The sequence below is a fragment of the Primulina huaijiensis genome, chromosome 11 (assembly GCF_012295235.1).
Source record: "Primulina huaijiensis isolate GDHJ02 chromosome 11, ASM1229523v2, whole genome shotgun sequence".
Taxonomy (NCBI): Eukaryota; Viridiplantae; Streptophyta; class Magnoliopsida; order Lamiales; family Gesneriaceae; genus Primulina; species Primulina huaijiensis.
In genome coordinates, this window is record NC_133316.1 from 19,012,442 (window position 1) to 19,030,943 (window position 18,502).

Consider the following 18,502-nt stretch of genomic DNA (forward strand, 5'->3'; position numbering starts at 1 on the left):
TTACCTCATTTCCCGAATCCCAAAGTAGGCTAGGGATTTGGTTTCCAATTTCTAGACTGTGTTTTCACGAGCCTATGGGATTTGCCAGAAAATGATCCGGCAGACCAAACACTTCCTAAAGGTGTATGATATAGTAAAGATTAGCAAAGCTATGTGGTCTTTTTCGTCGCTGTTCTGTTCCAACCGGGTGACCAATTTCGATATACTGCCCAAATATCACCACCCCTAGGATAGATTCTCACACTACCTCCCCTACCAGTCTTCTCCAGTCTCAGAAGAAGAGAATATATATTGACCTGCTCCACCATTTCAGAATATAAAACTCTAAGACTTCCACAAGATTTCTTAAAACCGCAATCCAATCAATATACTGGCCCGAATTCACTATCAGATCAATGAGATGACTTCACGGATTAGACAATACAGGAGCGGCATGCCATCTTCCTCGTCATATAGTGCCCATATCAGCTTGGGTTTAAAACATTCTTCTAACTAATCCTGGCTAAAATCACGGAAGTCGGAATTTGTATCTGTTATTGTAATAGAAATGGATATCTTCAGTTCTGGTTGACGAGTAGTGTCAATTGATCCGTTTATTCTTGCGGCATCACCACATTTATAAGCTTCGGTTTTCTTTGTGGAGTCCAACACTGCTGCTGCTTCTAATGGTTAATGTAAAAATAATATTGAGAGTCAGGCATATGGAAGGTCATCCAAAATTTGAGAAGTGGTGAAACAAATAGTTTTCTATAGTCAGAGGTAGAGCAGAGGAGCAGCAGCAGAAACAAAGAAGAGAGCTGAACGAAGTGGTGAAACAAATAGTTTTCTATAGTTTAAATATCTAAAAAAGGCATTCAAAAGTCCAAAAACCGGAATAACAGAACAAATATACATAATATATGATCAAAATTACTCAATAGTTTCTTAAAAAACAAAACAAAGTATGGATTCTAAAATCTGTCAATTGAAAGTTTTAAATCAGCTCATAAAAGTGTTAGAGAAACCGCAGCAGAGCGAAGCCTAACACCATCGTCATCCCATCTGCTTTGAGGCGCAGTTGCTCCGGCAACAATCGCCTAAAGTAAAAGAGGGTGATTTAACAAAAAATATTCACAAACAAGTCTTTTAAAATCCCATATGAGAATTCTAGGCGGGAAATAAATTTCACAAAAAACTAGCATGTTTCATTATTTTTCAGCTCAAAGGAAGAAGGTTGAACTATGGCAAGAACAAAAAGGCTAACCTTTCCACTATTAACAGCAGCTACTAGCGCAATATGTTGTTCGCCTTTACCAAATTCGTAGAAATAATAGTTCCTGAAATATAATGAAATAAATCATTTTCACCTCATTTTCAAGTTCTTTGCACAATACAAATATCTACAACTCATTTTGCATTTATCCTAAATAGGCAATTTAACTCTCACCAAATCAAGAAATGGCCTCGATTATATATGCTACACCAACACACTGAAAGATATTCTCAAATTTTAAAGTACCCCACAAACTATTAAAACAACTAAATAATTCAACATACTTTCAATACATTTTCTAAAACATATTTTCAGAAAGCAATTCCCAGAACATCCAAAAACAATACCAAAATATTAGCTAGATAACCTTTTAGAATGTTTATTGATCATTGTATCCTTAATCATATACTCTACCAAGATTTAACATGATACTTATTTGGAGGGTGAACCTAGCATTCTAATTACTAGAAGCTACCATTTTGTTCTACATACTTTTTTTCACAAACATGGATAGTTTCACTATTCAATGTTAAAATGATGATAAAATTTGGCAAAAATGCTACCTATAACCTCCGTCTTCCTTAATTTTGATGGTACGGGCGGAGTATAGAGTTGATCCACCTGTAAAACATGATGTAAATAAGTAAATAAATGTTAAGTTCCACCATAAATCAAATCGATAACACGCAAACCTCAAAGGCACACCAGAATAATTACCTGGAACAAATATTTTGGCAGCCTCCTTCAGTGAACCTAAATCAGTAACGTCTTTGGCCTGTCTAAATTAGAACAATAACCTTATGATAAGATGGTGAAACACTTGACGTATCTTTTTGCCTACGGCTGAAGCGTTCCCAAATTTTATACATTGCAACAAGATGAATACACACACACACACACACACACACACACACACACACACACACACACATATATATTCTAATTTTAAAGTTCAGTAAGAGAGATTGAGTGCTGCTGAAACCAATCAATAAATTCCAAGTAATTGATTGAATTACGCAGAACCCAGCCTAAACGTGAGAAGGGTTTTTAAAAGAGAAGATCAGAAAGTGTTCCATAAAGATTTTCCTCTGCCTATCCTCCTAAAGGGCATGTAGCCAAAACAACGGATTGACTTTTTAACCCCAGTTTAAAAGATTTTCTTTGGCCTTTCTTCCTAATGGGCACATAGCATAAATTTAAAATATAAATTTTGACCTCGATTGGATTTTTTAGACAGCCACAACCAAAACTGTGTTCTAATTGGCATTATTCTTTAACGATAAATTGGAATAACCAACTATAATATTATGTAGGCCAAAAGATAAAACTAATTTCTGCATCTTATACTTTTGAGAGGTAACACAGAAGGAGTTGTAATTACAAACCTCTAAGAAGGTGATCTTTAGTTGATTACATGGGAGGGCAATAACGCTAAGAACTTCGGATCTGTATCACATTTCAACTGTATAAGGATGCATCCTTGCAGGATAATAAAAAAGGACAGAGTATAAATTCCAACACTGAATCCAAATGAAGGCTCAGTTACTAACATAGAAACCTGTTCACATGACTGGCAAACAATGAAATCAGCCTTTTAGGACTGTCTGAAATGACTAAGAAGTTGCTTAGCGTCTAAACACAATTGATGTAGATTTCTACCTCACAGGGCCAGTAAATAGATATAATATGGTTACAATACTAGTAAATTAAGTTTATTTTTCATTTTAAGAGTAACTCCTCTTAAACAAGTCAAGTTCTCAACCAAACACCTTAATACTTCCCTGATGAAGAAAAGGGCCAATAATTTCACTTACCTAAGCTAAGTAAGTCACATCACAACAAAGATAAATGACTGGTAAATGGAAGGTAGCAAACATAACACAATGTGAGGTTATACAACAGTCAGTCAGGTTAAATCATGAACCTTGTAGCTTCCCACATGATGCACCAACTGCTCTGATATTAAAATTTAATTGCATGACTAGAACAGCATTGCAAGCATATTTTAACATGGAATTTCTTGGAATTTTCATTCTCTGGATGGACATAGAATTTTCCAAAGATCCTCGACAATTTGATGCTAGAATTTCAGTAAAATATCTCAAATAATCAAGGATAAACCATAATATGTCATTAAGACCAAATAACTTGGGTAAATAAGCACCAAGGTTCATTGGGAAGGAAATACACCAAGAATCCTTCGTTGTTCCAGTTTTACATATGCCAGTCAAATTATATGCTTATAGTGATGGAATTTGTGGATTTAAACAAGACGAATTTTCAAATTCGAGTGTATATGAAAAATGAGGAAAAAACGGAAATTTTCACAATGAAATAACAAATAAAAAAGCCTGCATGCATCTGATCATTGCTAGAATAGGCAAAGTTGCATGCATGATGGAATACTTTTTTTGCATCTTGGCACCACAAACTGTTGTCCAATTCCGAATTACAGTTAGCTAACACTGTGACACCGGGCTTTGGCTGATATTGATAAACAATATTGTACTCAAAAAAGTCATTTATCACAGTCTTATCCTTGAGCTATTCAGTCCTGAATCTTGTTGATATGATTCTTTTAATTAGAGGCAGAATGATTAGGGAGAGGTAGGAGTGGGGACATTTACCCATCGGCAGATGCAAAACGTGCAGCAAATGTCTTTGGCTTAGCTTTGTCACCATAAAGAGACAATCCAGCATTGTAATCCTAAAAAGGTTGAGAGAACAATTTAGCCAATCGCCAAGCTCAAAAGACAGTCAATAGTAAGCAATAATTCAGTATAATTGGGAGTAAAATGACCATAGGTTGCACTTGGATTGATGCAAATGCAACCATAGTGTTCCACCATACCATAATGACATATTCTTTGATCATTCATCTCCTACCCAAAAAAGAGACGAGGAAAAACAAAGAAATACCTCAGGTTCCATGATGTCCTCAAATGCAGGCGGAACACGAATGGAAAATCCATCGCCGTAGAACTGGAACCAAGACTTCGTGCTAGAAATCCCAGAAAGAAAAGATTTTGACGGTGGCGTTTCAGCAGATGAAGCAGAAGACATCATCACAAGGGAAGATATAGAAGAAGCCAAAGTGAAAAGTCTTCTCGTAACAAGATTCACACCATTTGTAGGTTCCAAGAAAACGGGTAACGTGGAGTTTATGTCGGATTTTGACACCGTTGGTGGGCTTCCATAAAGACACATTGGGGTTTTAGATATGGCCATGGCCATGGCCACGACGGAATGAAAGAAAGTGGATAGGATGGATTCATTGCTGCTAATTTACATTTAGTCACTTTTTACCCTTTTTTTTTTCACCGAACCGAATGTCAAACATCGATAATTTACGTTTAAATAGGTATCTTACTTATTTTTTCGTATAAAAGTTGTAAAAAAACCTCTTGCACTACCCGTAATTATGACGAGTATCGAAAATAGTTAGAAAGAAAACTCAATTGACTACAAATCATATTTCAGGTTGTCTAGACTTCTTCGGAAGTTATCTATACTAACCGAACACTGCCGGTTGTTGTATATATGTCAAATTAGTCTAGTCGATCTGAAATGTGACTTATAGCAAATTAAGTTTTCTTTGTCATTATTTTATCCGTTTGTTATTTTGATAATTGGTCTATGAATCAAAGATATGAATTATTTTTTTCAGTTCAGAATTGGCTAAAAACAAACATCGGTAAGAGTTATAGGAGCAATTTTTTTATATACATTTAACTACATAAAATATTTAAATTGATAATAAATAACTAGTTACGAAATTAATTTTTGATGCTCGTTAGAAAAATATCTAACATCAATAATTAAAACACAAGGAGGTTCCATTTCACACAATTCTCACACCAAAAAGTAATTCCCCGAGCATGCTTCGCATTATAGCCGCTAGAAATATTGATTCTTCTCAAAAGCAGAAGATTAACATATCCCATAAACTATCCAAATTCCACCTGCATCAATGTTCTTTGTTGTACTTTAAATATGAGAAAATATTGCATACTTCAAGATATCTTTGCAATAAAAAGACACAGAGGATCTGTACGTTCATTATCCTAATATGTTGAATATGTTGCAAACAAATACTGATCCTCATTTTCCTGCAAGAATTACATGCATTTTTCATATATAAATACAAAATGTTCATATATAAATATTAAACGTGAACGTGTACACATGAAATGCGATGATTAGGAATTCTCTACCACCATATAAGAGAGCAGAGAACTTCTCACGTCTTCGGATTACAACTTTCTTCTGCGTCTATTACCATTGTTGCATCCATCCCTCACGTAGGAACAATGAACAATTAGCACTCAGGTTTCATGTCAATCATAAAAAATCTGATCAACACCTTGTGTCGCAACCATGTAACTGCAAGAACATCGATTGGAGCACATTTCAACCTGAACGCGGTTTTGACCTCCTTAGTTTGCCAAGAAGTTTCAGCATGTTGTCAGAAACATCAGGCAGAGATTTACCATCTTCGTTGTAATTATCTCAGACGTTTGAGTTAACCAAGCCAACGCTTCTATAGCAGCATTTTCTCAGATAAAACTTTAGTTCTCTTGGGCTTTCCCACAAACTGCATGCCCTTGAACTCCACTAATGCCCTAAATTAATTAGTCTTAACATGTTTTGTTTTATATTTCGGAGGTGAGTGACCAGCTCTCATTAACAGAGTTTGAAGTAAGCTCTTGGGATTTGTTCATCTGTTGTAAATCATTCGCGATCACTAGACTCTCGAGGCTTCTTACTTTCACGACCGAAAACAAATCTTCCTTCGGATTGATCACCGGTCTTTATTGATGTCCAAGCAAGGATCTTGACGCTGCATTTTTCCAGATTTATAGAGTGAGAATAAAAAGCCATCAATCCAATATAGCATTTTTTTATTAGGATTTTAAATGCATAATCAATTACCAGCTAAAGTAAAATAAAGTCAGAGGAGTTCATAAAACTAACGAAACATTAAGTGTCCTAGAAGCTTTTGTCTTACGAGGAATCAAATACGTCCATGCATACAAAACTACTCATTAGACTTTTTCTGTTCGTACAACTTTCATTATCATTCAAGAGAAAACATATATCTCACCATAATTCTCAAGCTATTTGCTAAATGTCTCACATTGCCTGGATTAAGTCCTTGAGATTAGTATATATAGACTTAGGCAATCCTCCCCCTTGAGCTAGCTCGGTGACAGGCTAAGCACCCATTGTCCAACTTTGTGTCTTATAAAAATTTGTCACCCTCTTTTTTTGTATGTCTCTCAAATAGATGTTGTTAGAATCTCGAATAACGTTCAGGAGGTCCTGCTGATACCTGAATGGAAAGAAGCTATTCATGTTGACTGAGAAGACATGCACAACACTCATGAACTATAATGCTAATGCTAGGATAAGACAATGATCATCAAAATATATTGGTGATATATACAAACAGCAAATAATGTTTTCTATTGAGTAATACAAATACAATAGTATATGACAAGCATGAGAAATCATGTTAGTAGGTTGTGGTGTATTGGCTTAGTGTTCCGGTTTTGTGAAAGCTATGTCAGAATTGAATTCAACTTCAAGGACACAAACATAAATTTTTATCGTATCAAGTGTCACATCTAAGAGAAGTAGATATTTAGGATAATAGAAGGGACAATGTAACCTGACATAAAACATCAAATATTTTCTTACCTCTCTTTGAGGGCGCTTATCATCCAAATCTGGTTTGTAGTTAGGAAGAGGAACCTTGCTTCCAATTACCACTTTACCATACAGTTCACTGAAGAGGGCAATTCACAATAAGTCAGACTTTTCTCCCCACTAACGCATCCAGACAAATGTAACTCACCCTTGCATACCAGTAAAGCCCCACGTGTTTAGCAAGTCCGGATAATTGTTCAAAGTTTCTCCTGTCTCTTTTATCTCTAGATACAATTTCTTGATCCTTATCATTACGTAACAGCATGCTCAGCTTCCATTTCCACTCATCAAGGTTCACCACTGATGATGATGCCTACATTCAAACACTTTCATATTTACACTTCAACTTTGGATAGATATCCTCATTTGTACAATGCAACTAATGCTATTATTTTGTAGATGCCATAAAAGACAAAAGAACAAATTTTAGCATCTTATACTCCTTTCAGTCCTCAACAACAATCAATTTTCATGTTAACGATCAAGTATATGCTGGCAGTTTTAAAGGAGAAAAAGCTACAAGTTTATGCTTGGACATTTCTGAATTGAAGAGGAAAAATCAATTGTAACATAAACATCTATACTCCTTACCACCCTCTCTCCCCCAGCCCTATATTCATTGAATTAAAATTTTCCAACTCGTTAACTATAGATAAAATCAATTGTACATAAACCTCTGTACTCCTTACCACCCTCTCTCCCCCAGCCCTATATTCATTGAATTAAAATTTTCCAACTCGTTAACTATGGATAAAAAACTATAGAATGTCACTTAAACTAAGTAAATTCATTATAAACATGTCTTTGAGTACCTAAGTTCATTGCAGAAATCTATCAATAGCTTCTGCGGTAATTTTTTTACTAACAATAGAAACGAGAAAAAAAAACAAACAAACAAAAAAATCAACCAACCAACCAACCTATGTTTAATCCTAAAAAATACTTTTTAAAAGAGCTTGATTCCTATAACTCTGACCGAAAATTTCTTCTTTGACACAGGAACAACCATTTCTTGACGACTAAAAGACAATCAGAACCCAAACGAAAGAATCACACACACCAAAAAATCAAACACATTCAGCACATTTATGTAAAAGGGAATTTACCGGGTGATTTTCATAGTCACGTTCGTACTCATCATTGGAGAACTGCTCAGCGGCATAGCCACAAAACCCATTCCGAAAAATAACAGGATAACTACTCAACTTCCGCAGCTTAAACCAAAAGAAAAAAAAACTTTCATAACATTACAAAAACATGTTCGATTGCCGGCATAGAGGACTCTTATGATATCTGGGTTCAGCGAGAATCGGAATGTTGAAGAAAGATGCGAGTAATTGGACATTTTCTGGCCGTATGTGAAAGAGAGCCTCCTAGCCAGGAACGCATGGTTGATCAACGGGCCAGAAGCGACGGAGCATGGCGGGTTTTTGTGGGCTTTCAACCCCTTTCGGTGGTTCTATGGTTGCAGCTAGAACATGGAAGAAACCTCTTTCCTTTTATGTTGTTGGCATTTTTAACGAGTACCTCACGAATATTTATATGTAGGTCAATTTTATCGATATTGATAATAAAAAATAATATTTTTAGTTTAAAAAATAATATTTTTTCACAGATTATCCAAATAAGATATTCATCTCACAAAATACGATCCGTAAGACCGTCTCACACAAATTTTGTGTCTTTTTTAAATTACAACAAAATCTTGTGTATCGATTTGCGATGTTATAAATCAGAAAAACATTTTATATTTTAATAGTGTAAATTAAATTATTTTTTATGAGGAAATTGATCTAAAATCCTCAAACATATTCACACTTTCCACACGTATCAGATTTTCATATTAAGTGGTTCTTTGTAAAAAAATTGTAACTTTACCTGTCCATGGCAATTAAATGGTACATTCAGCTTTTAAATTTTAATTTTTTTATTAAACATTTGCATTAATTAATCATCCATTTTTCCCTTCACCATCGCCATCAACGTACGTGTTCTCTTCTCCGTCGATTCTTTTCTTCTAGTAGGCGTTGCATTTCAGCAACTATCCTCCATCGGCAAGCGCTATTACCAGCGGTTTTGGGCAGACATCGAAAGCATTCTTCTCTTCAGTATCATTTCTCCTCTCCGACAGTAATGTTTTTTTTTTGGTTAAGCTCGATTTTGTGCATATTTGAGCTTAGTTTTGCGTATAAGAGCTAGTTTGAACTTAATTTTTGCATATTAGAGGTTTGGCCGATTTATTACATTGCAAATATGAGAAAATTTTCCTTTAGCCAGATCTTTTTGTGATATTTATAGAATTTTTGATAAGGTTGGTTGTTGAGGATTTGATAGTTACATGCATTTTGTGTGTCATCTTGATTTAGATTTTTCAAAAATTTTTATTTTTTTCCAAATTTTAGCTCAAAATTTATGTTTGTGCAGGATTGATTTGTCTTTTGATTAGTTCAGTTTGTATAATAGCTGAGATCTGTAATTTTCTTCTCCTCCCAACCTATGTCTTGGTTAGAACAGATAAGGTGAGAAAAGCAACACATTTTCCGATGTGTTGAATCGGTTCTAACACCTTCAAACACAATATTCTCCATGAGCTTCAATATCTCGTGTTCTAAAAATGTAGACATCGATTAATTAAATCGAGTTTGTTTTAGAACCAAACGGAAAATACTCGAAGTAATCCTTCGTTAAAAAAGCTGTTAAGTTTGAAAGCTTTTTAGCTTGTGTAAGCTGAGTAATTGAAAAGCAAGAGATCAGTTCTTGCATATATCGGTTCAGTTATGGTGAAAACTAAACTAATAACTGCTTGAACTGATCAAATCAGTTTGAAAATATTAGTTAAACAGTTAAATACATAAGATATATTTATGGATGTTCGAAGACTTCAACTGCTCATACTTCACCCTTTTTACCACCTTGGGTAGGATTCACTAGAAGACTTTGATTTATACAAAGACTTGTACAAATCCACTCAGCTTAAGACTTATACTCATGCCTAATATGAACTCCTAGCTTAAACTGGAGGCAGCACCTTTCAGCCAACACTTGTTTAACGACTGTGTGTCAAAGACTCACACACATTGTTTTACGTCTTTGTGCAAAGACCCACTCAGCTATTCTATAAGCTCAACTCTCTGTATTTGTGAGTGGTGGTGTATGTGTGTGTGAGAACTGAACAATGATTACAACTGGAAGGTGTTCTCATACACTGAGGGAAATAAGCTTCTAAACTAAGCCGATATAAATGTGGTGTATTCCCTCAACCGGACTGACTGCTTCTTTGTAAGCTGATATGCAATATGTGTGCTCTTTCTTTTCTCTCTTGTTTTTCTCCTTACTTCTCACTGAACTTCATCTTCTATTTATAGCCGAGAATCTTGATCGTATAATGAAACTCAATAATTGTATCCGTTGTAGCTTGAATGCGTTCTTTGAAGTTTATGTCTCGACTTTTCCGACAGCCATTCTTGCATGTTTTGACTTTAAGCGTTTCTGCAACGTCCATTATTGTACTATTGATAGTACAAATGCTTTTGTATCGTTGTGCGTAGCTGGATTCCATTTGATAAGCTTGTCGTGTTCTGCAAACTGATTGATTCTTAATTGATGCTCTGAACTGATCAGTTGAACTGGTTAGGTGAAATCAGTTGATTCGTCAGCTGAACTGATTTCACTGATTCAGTTTAATTGGACAGTTAGGCTTTTCATCAGTCGAGTTCTTCATCAGCTGACCGGGCTTCTAAAGGTTTTATGTTGAACCACCTATCAACTGAACAATTAGTTGAACTGTTATTGATGCTTCAGTTGGGCTGGTTCAGTTTGGGCAATCAGTTGGCACTTTCAGTTTGGTTCTCGAAAGCTTCAGTTTCGGCTCGGTTAATTGATCAGTTCGAAGCCTGATCAGTTTCAGCTTCTTGCGCACTTTAATAAATCATTAGAAACAAAGTAACAAGTTTTGTTAACATCAAAATCAAGATTGCGACATGAAATGTTCCAACACAGTGAAATATCATGTTTGAGCTCGATTGTATGATTTTGATTAAAAATTGTATGGATTTGAAGAGATTGTAGAAGCACATCATAGATGGATTCGAGAGCTATTTAGTCTAGTGAAGTGATCCTCGGTAGTTTTCGGTACTCTGACAAGTTATACACGATATCAGTAAATGATTCGGTGAGTTTAATGGAGTTATTTTTGGGTTGTCAACAAAGTGTACAAATATTAAGTCAAAGACAATGTTTTTTGCAATATGTAGACCATATAAGAACGAAGAAGGTAGATTGTACAAGAACAAAGTGTGCGGAGATTAAGCTACGGTCATTCGTACTTCTTATACCATACAAGAACGATACCAATAACTCATAAATGTGTTCATGATATGGCATACTGTGTATTTTTTATACCAAATTTAAGCTATTTTGTAAATCAACACATAAGTACCACATAGTATATGTCATTCGTATATCTTATATCATATAAGAACAAAGACCAATAACTCATGCATGTGTTAGTGGTACGAGACATTGGGTATTTTTGACACCACAATCAAGCTATTTTGTACTCCAATTCAAGACATAAATACCACATAGTATATGCACGTGATTTGTAGTTCTTATATCATACAATAACAATGACCAATAACTCATACATATATTCATGGTACCGCGTATATGTTTATGCATTCAATGTATTTGTAACATCTATGATCATAATAACATATAAGTCACTCAAACATATGTTTATAAATCTAGCATATATATATTTATATCATATATGGTCATTACTAACATATAAGTCATTCAAATTATGTTTATACGTTTAACATATATATAAAATTATACTCATGGATGGCATATAAGTCACTCAAAACATATGCTTATATATCCAAGTTACATGTATAATTTGTTCTCATTACTAATATTGAAACGTCTACTATTAAACTATTGATTTTTTTAAATCACTAAGTCTCGACCGAATATATATACACAAAAATACGTATAAAATTCGAACCACACATTTTATAAAACAATCCAACTACTGAATAAAATAACTGCAGTTAAAAAATTTAAAAATATAATCGACTGAAACGTTTATTGTTAAACATAAAATACCAAGCATAATAAAATTTGTCAAAAACCTTCGACACAGCAAAATCATCAACATTTTAAAATTGTTTAAACATGTCCACCTATAATCATGTAATGGGGAAATATACAAGGTCATCGGGTTTCCTATGCACCCCCAGCTCAATCCACTCAGTCCTCAGCACTTTCAGTCTCCTCGTCAACATGATCACTTGCATCAATGACAACTAGTGAGTCTAAAGACTCAACACACCTGAACTGAGATAACAAAGTACGTATACATATCAGGTAACAGTGAAAAGTATTATAATTAAAATAACTTTCATCATCTCCAAAGCCTAAACATATAATAAACATAAACATATTCATATCATATCATCGTAAGCGTATACATTTTCCTTCATTGAATTCAGATCATTAGTTGTGACTTTCGTATCAGCTGTTGGTCGATAGATCCATCTATGTATAAAAATGTACCAGAAGGCGGGGACATCAGCGACATTTTCACCCGTCAACTGAGCCTTGGCCTTACATGTTTTGTGTTCGTATTCGTATTTGTATTAGTCACCACCAAATCACCTCTTTCAAACATGTCATCATATTCATCACTTATAAAATTTCATGCATTAGGGATGTAAATGAACCAAACCGTTTGCGAGCTATTCGAAACTCGGCTCGATAAAAAGCTCGTTTGAGTTCGTTGGTTAATCATATCAAGCCAAACTCCAGCTCGATTTGAAGCTCGGAAATTTAATCAAACCAAGCTCAAGCCTAAGGATATTCGGCTCGTGAGCTCGCAAACATGTTGATAATAGGCTCACAAACATGTTTGATAATAGGCTCACGAGCTCGAGCTCGACTTGTTTAGGATGCTCGTAAGCTCGAGCTCGACTCATTTAGGTGGCTCGTAAGCTTGAACTTGACTCATTTATTGAGTTGACAAATAAAAATATTAGTACTAATGTCAATGGAAGGAATTGAACACAAAACATAATTGGAAAAAAATATGAATTTACACCACATAGTCACAATTACATTTTTTATCTTATTTGCATATCATTATACTAAAATGTTCTTTAAAAATTAAAACATAATAAATTAACAGAAATACATCAATTTATTCTTTTTTCCCAAAAAATTTACATCACCAAGTCATATATACGTTGAGTAACTTTACAATTTATTATCCTAAAATATTATATTAATTGAATATAATGATTTTATATTGATTAAAAAATAAAATATATTTGGAACACAGCGAATTGAGAATTAAAGGAGTGAAATTATTGTAATTTTATTTATATGGTGATATCAGTGTATGACGAATATTTGTTATCTGGATGCTGGATGTATTATTTTGGGACGTTCAATAATATAATGAGTTTATGTTTTTTTAGTTGTTATTTTTGTCGTTTTGGTTATTTATGAATGAATTTATATTTTTATGTTTGATTTAAAATTAGTTCATAGATAGATTTAATTTTTAACAAGCTCAAATCGAGCTCAAACTTGAGCTCAATTATATGCTTTACGAGCTCGAAAACGAGCCAAACTCAAGTCAGGCTTGTTAAACATGATACACGAGCTATTAATGAATCAAGCTCGAGCCCGGCTTGATTAACATGATAAACGAGCTTTTAACGAGCCAAGCTCGAGCTTTTTTCGAGCTTAGTACTTTCAATACAAACCGAGCTCGAGCCTGATAATAGAAGCTCGAATCGAGCTCGAGCTCCTCAAACAATCTTAAACAAACCAAGCTCAAGCCTGATACTGTTTGGTTTGGTTTGAATCGTTTACATCCCTACATGCATATATATTGATTTTTTTGAAAACAAGCATGCAACATATTTTCAGCATTTTTTGCAAAAATTCCATAGTCATTTCAAAATAAACCTTTTAAACATACATTTTCAATTATCAGGGCACGACCAGGACTGCTAACTTGACTCAGGTGTAAAATGACCATTTTGTCCCTGAAACCCTAATTTGACCATTTTACCCCTGGACCGTAAAATTTCAACCCGAGTCCATCCAAACTTATCAAAACACCTTAAAATACACTTATAATCATTTCTTAGGCAAAAACTTAATCATGTTAACCAAGTTTCAAGATTCGTTTTAAAACTTAGGCTGGAGTCTCAGTTTTAACCCGAATCAACCCGAAACTCATCCAAACTTTCCCAAACTTCAACCATAACTTAATGGCACCTAACCATACCTAAAAAAACCATGTCCAGACCATATGAGGCCTTCGAAAACCCCCCGCAAGCTGCTGGAATTTTCTACACCTATGTATTATGTTGGTTTAATATATTTCCATATGATTTATGGGTTTTAAATTCATGCTATCTGCTGATTATGATTAAAACTCTAATTATGTTAATTAAGATTTATTATTGCATGCTGGTAATATCTTCTACACATATGTATAACATTATAGTTTGTTCAGATATATTTCTTAACAATTGCATTGCTATCTAGAATTATTGTGGCAAAACGTGATACAGTTAAGCGTAATTGCAGTACCCAGAGTTAAAATTTGGTCATATATGTGTAATATGATGATCTTGGTTTGTTCACACATGTTTAATATCAGTTGCATTGCTACGTAATACTATTATGACAAAATGTGATACAATTACCTTTGTATGCAATACCAATATAGTTTAAATTCGGTATCGTCTATATATATGTGTAACATATATGATGGTCTTGGTCCTTTCACACATGTTCTATTCTAGTTGCATTGTTATGTAATACTATTGTAACAAAATGTGGTACAATTAGGCATAATTGCAATACAAATCTAGTTAAAATTTGGCATCATCTATGTCAGAATGTGGTAGAGTTAGGCCTAATTGCAATACCAATGTAGTTAAATTTTTAGTTAAATATCCAAGTGCTCGAGATTCGTATTAGAGAAATTAACTATTTCAAAAGCTATTTTTAAAATAACATTGTTTGTTTCTACTATATAGACTTGAACAGATTAATATTCCTAAAACACCTTTTTATTACTTTTTTTCTATTTTTCAAAATAGTGTAATTGGGTAATTCATATTTCCTAATATTGATTTTCATGGAGATTTTATTTATGTTATTTAATCATTTTATTTTATTTTACCAAAACAGTAAGTGAAGATTGTTGCAAGAATAAATTCGTTTTTTTTTACGATAAATAATTTTATTTTGATTCAATTGAAGTTGCATAAAAACAAAATTAAATTCAAGGTGCAATTTAATGTTTTTTTTAGTATCGGGACTTTGTTAGGAAGCCTAAGAAATTCTATAGTAAATCGTGGATTAAGATTGAAAAAAGCCACGAAAATATTTTAGCAAATATAATTTGATTGTGATTCCCTTAAAGTTGCGCCAAAATAAAATTAAATATATAGCCCAACACGATTAAAATTTAATATATGGTGCAATTTAATGTTTTCGAATAACGGGACTTTGTAAGGAAGACCAAACAATTCTTTCCAAATCTCGTTTGAAAGAAATTTGAAATTATTAATATATCATCTTGGAGTAACAACTCATAGATTTATATGTTTGAAAAATATATTTTATCATTCTTAATTTGTTATGAATGAAGTTATTTAATTAAATCCGTACAAAAATAATTTATATTAACAATATTTTTTTAAAAAATTATAAATTTTAGTATGAATTAGTGTATAATTACACTATAAATTTGGTCGATTTAACTTAACATCTAATCTTCTAATTTATGTTTATCTTCATTCAAAATAATATAAAGAAGGTAAAAAGGCCAATTAACATATTTGGAATGAAAGGATGTTTTGAAATTTAACATATTTAGAAGGATATTTTAATTAATATTAATTTTTTTTAAAAAAAATTTGATTATGGTGTTCTATTTTAAAAAATCCCTCTTTTTATTATTAAAATTTTGGAATATATATACATATATATATTAGCTGTTTGATTCGAGTTAAAAATTATATATAATAAAAAAAGAAGGCTATATTAACAACCTTATAACATCAGATAAAACAATATAACAGTTCATATATACCTTTTTATTTCAATTTGTATTGATATCAATAGTGTAAATCAAATACGAACAAGAAAAATGACATAAACTCACTTATATCATAGTCCACGCGCACTGAACCTGATACAAATACAACAGTCGAATGCAAAATCTAGGTGTGTAACGACGACAACTCGAGCGCGCACAACGGTTGCTTTAATTTAACTTGATACAAATCACAAATCTATAAAATGAGAATGGAAGTAACAATGGCAATGAACATACGAAGAAGCCATGAATGCTGTTTTAATTAAACATCTATTCTATTGTTGATTTTCAGTCATTTTCCCATCTGCACTTTGATGCTGCGGCGGAGGCGTTGCATGGCTCGCATTCATTAATGACTCAAAGTTTTCAGACTTCTCCAGCACAATTTCAATCTGACCAAATATTAAACGAAAATTAGCTGATGAGAAAAAATGTTAGTTCTCCCTGAAGTCTTAGATGTTTAGGCGTCATTCGGTTTATAAGAAGAGACGATGAAAAATATATAATATATGAATGATAAATCAATATATATGGATAATATGTATATATGCACCGAACATTAGATGAAATAAAAATATATGATCATTTAACGTGTTTCTTCGCACCAAACTATGTGTTTCTCATCAATTGTTATGATAAATAAATAAAATATAAATAGCTTTTGTCCCTTACCCTGGCTTTGTGAACAATGCGACCCTTGGTTTCGTCTTTCATATCCACGGTTGACGTCAAAATACCTATAACAATTATTAATGATTTTTATCATTTTGAATTTGTGTAATTTTACCTTACTGTAATTTGATTTTTTATTTTTTTTTATTTCATTTCGAGAATTTAGAAAAGTTAATATTGTTTGAATTAAAAGCATTCAAGAACTAATTAATATAATGCTTACTCTTCTCCTTCGCAAATCCATTATTCTTCAGAATCTCAGCTATGGTGACTACTGTTGTGATTGCTGTAAACGTCATCACAGCAAATTAAAATATTATTAATTTGAAACATAAATAGTTATATTAAATCCAATTTTTTCTGGGAAAAAAATTGTATTCTAAAAAAAATTTCAAATTTTGTTGGGCAATGGAAAAAAAGAGGAAAATAATTGATATGCAACACATTTTTGTTTTACTTTGTGTATCCAAATCAGTTTTAATTTTTACAATTACTCTAAAAGTGATTGGTGTCACAATATAAAAATAATAAATATGTTTTATTCCAGAAATCAATCCAACAAACTCCCACAAAGTCGAGGTTATAAATTTTCTTATTTTCATCCATTCAATAATTATATTTAATTACTTGAAAAGTCTTTTTTAAATTATCAAGGAGCAAATAGTTGTTTACCAAGATCTGATCATGAGCTAATAAATAGTAAAATGAATAATAAACCAATCCCAAATTTTAAAATGATGCATGAAAAGGGTTCAGAAAGAAAGAGATTTGTTTTTTTTTCCATCAAAATTTAATTAAGAGCCAAAAAAGTGAGATTATGCATTGTTACCCATGCCCAAAGCTGAAAGCTCAATCTCATTGTTCTGTTGTAAGTACCTCTGCATAAAAGAAAAACAGCAAATAATATTAATTTTATTAAAAATTAAACATCCAATAAATTAAAACTATAGCCTGGGCAATGGCATGCAGCACAATCATATATTAATGGAGTATTTTAAGTAATAAAGTAAAATACCTTTGCAAGATTGACGTAGAAAAACAATGGTTTCTTTGTATTGGAGACCTGGATTCTGTTCTTCTTCAAGTTCTCATTTTTAACTTGTTTCACCGCTGGCGGAGTCGGTGCCTCGGATGTCATCTTTCTACCCCGAGTAAGCAAGTTTAATTTATTTATCTTAATTAATGATCTTCTAGCTAGGTTTTCACTGATTCTTACTAATTAAGTTGCTTCTATTTGGCTATGTATAGTACGGGAAAAGTGGAGATATCATAGAGAACTATTGGAAGCCCATAATAACAGCCATTTTGACCATGTCACTCAAATGTTAAAAGAATGAGAGGATGAGAATAAATCTCTAGCTTTTTTACATCCACACATATACATACATGTACACGTGCGTGCATCATGTGTACATATACATACATAAGTGCGTGTGCGTGTGCGTGTGCGTGTGCGTGCATGCATATGTACGAGTGCACACACACACACACACACATATATATATATACACATACGTGTGCACATATGCATGTGTGCGCGTGCGCACGCACATGCACATATATATATAGGAAATTGACCTGGATAACAATATTTAATTTAAATTTAAGAAAAGTTTCATGAGTTAGTCTAAGTCGGAGATCCATCTCACAGATATAAAACTGTGAGACGATCGTCACAAAAAACCAACTCTTTTAAAAACACCTAAACTCATATCCAACCTGATTTATAATTGAAATTTAAC

The 18,502-nt window shown here is 33.1% G+C and overlaps 3 protein-coding genes across 4 annotated transcripts; all 3 read right to left on the reverse strand.

Annotated features, from left to right (window-relative positions):
• Positions 1-781: 781 nt before the first annotated feature.
• LOC140988993 (uncharacterized) lies at positions 782-4,562 on the reverse strand. Of its 2 annotated transcripts, XM_073458140.1 has the most exons (7): positions 4,172-4,558; positions 3,880-3,959; positions 2,638-2,698; positions 1,970-2,027; positions 1,816-1,873; positions 1,244-1,316; positions 782-1,076 (listed from the first exon to the last, which is right to left on the reverse strand). In XM_073458140.1, exons 1-7 carry the CDS (start codon positions 4,484-4,486, stop codon positions 984-986), a joined length of 738 nt encoding a protein of 245 aa, XP_073314241.1. In that variant the 5' UTR covers positions 4,487-4,558; the 3' UTR covers positions 782-983. The 2 variants fall into 2 exon arrangements, with proteins under 2 accessions (XP_073314241.1, XP_073314242.1); XM_073458141.1 differs by lacking the exon at positions 2,638-2,698 and having other exon boundaries at positions 1,970-2,031; positions 4,172-4,562.
• Positions 4,563-5,370: 808 nt separating this feature from the next.
• On the reverse strand, positions 5,371-8,447 carry LOC140988911 (DExH-box ATP-dependent RNA helicase DExH3-like). The gene is made up of 5 exons (XM_073458000.1): positions 8,068-8,447; positions 7,120-7,274; positions 6,953-7,040; positions 6,357-6,584; positions 5,371-6,092 (listed from the first exon to the last, which is right to left on the reverse strand). The coding sequence occupies exons 2-4, from the start codon at positions 7,224-7,226 to the stop codon at positions 6,546-6,548; spliced, it is 234 nt and encodes a 77-aa protein (XP_073314101.1). The 5' UTR covers positions 7,227-7,274; positions 8,068-8,447; the 3' UTR covers positions 5,371-6,092; positions 6,357-6,545.
• A 7,680-nt stretch (positions 8,448-16,127) lies between these two features.
• Positions 16,128-17,991, reverse strand: LOC140987108 (uncharacterized protein At2g34160-like). The gene is made up of 5 exons (XM_073455510.1): positions 17,776-17,991; positions 17,590-17,638; positions 16,984-17,046; positions 16,761-16,825; positions 16,128-16,480 (listed from the first exon to the last, which is right to left on the reverse strand). The coding sequence occupies exons 1-5, from the start codon at positions 17,896-17,898 to the stop codon at positions 16,364-16,366; spliced, it is 417 nt and encodes a 138-aa protein (XP_073311611.1). The 5' UTR covers positions 17,899-17,991; the 3' UTR covers positions 16,128-16,363.
• Between the last annotated feature and the right edge of the window lie 511 nt (positions 17,992-18,502).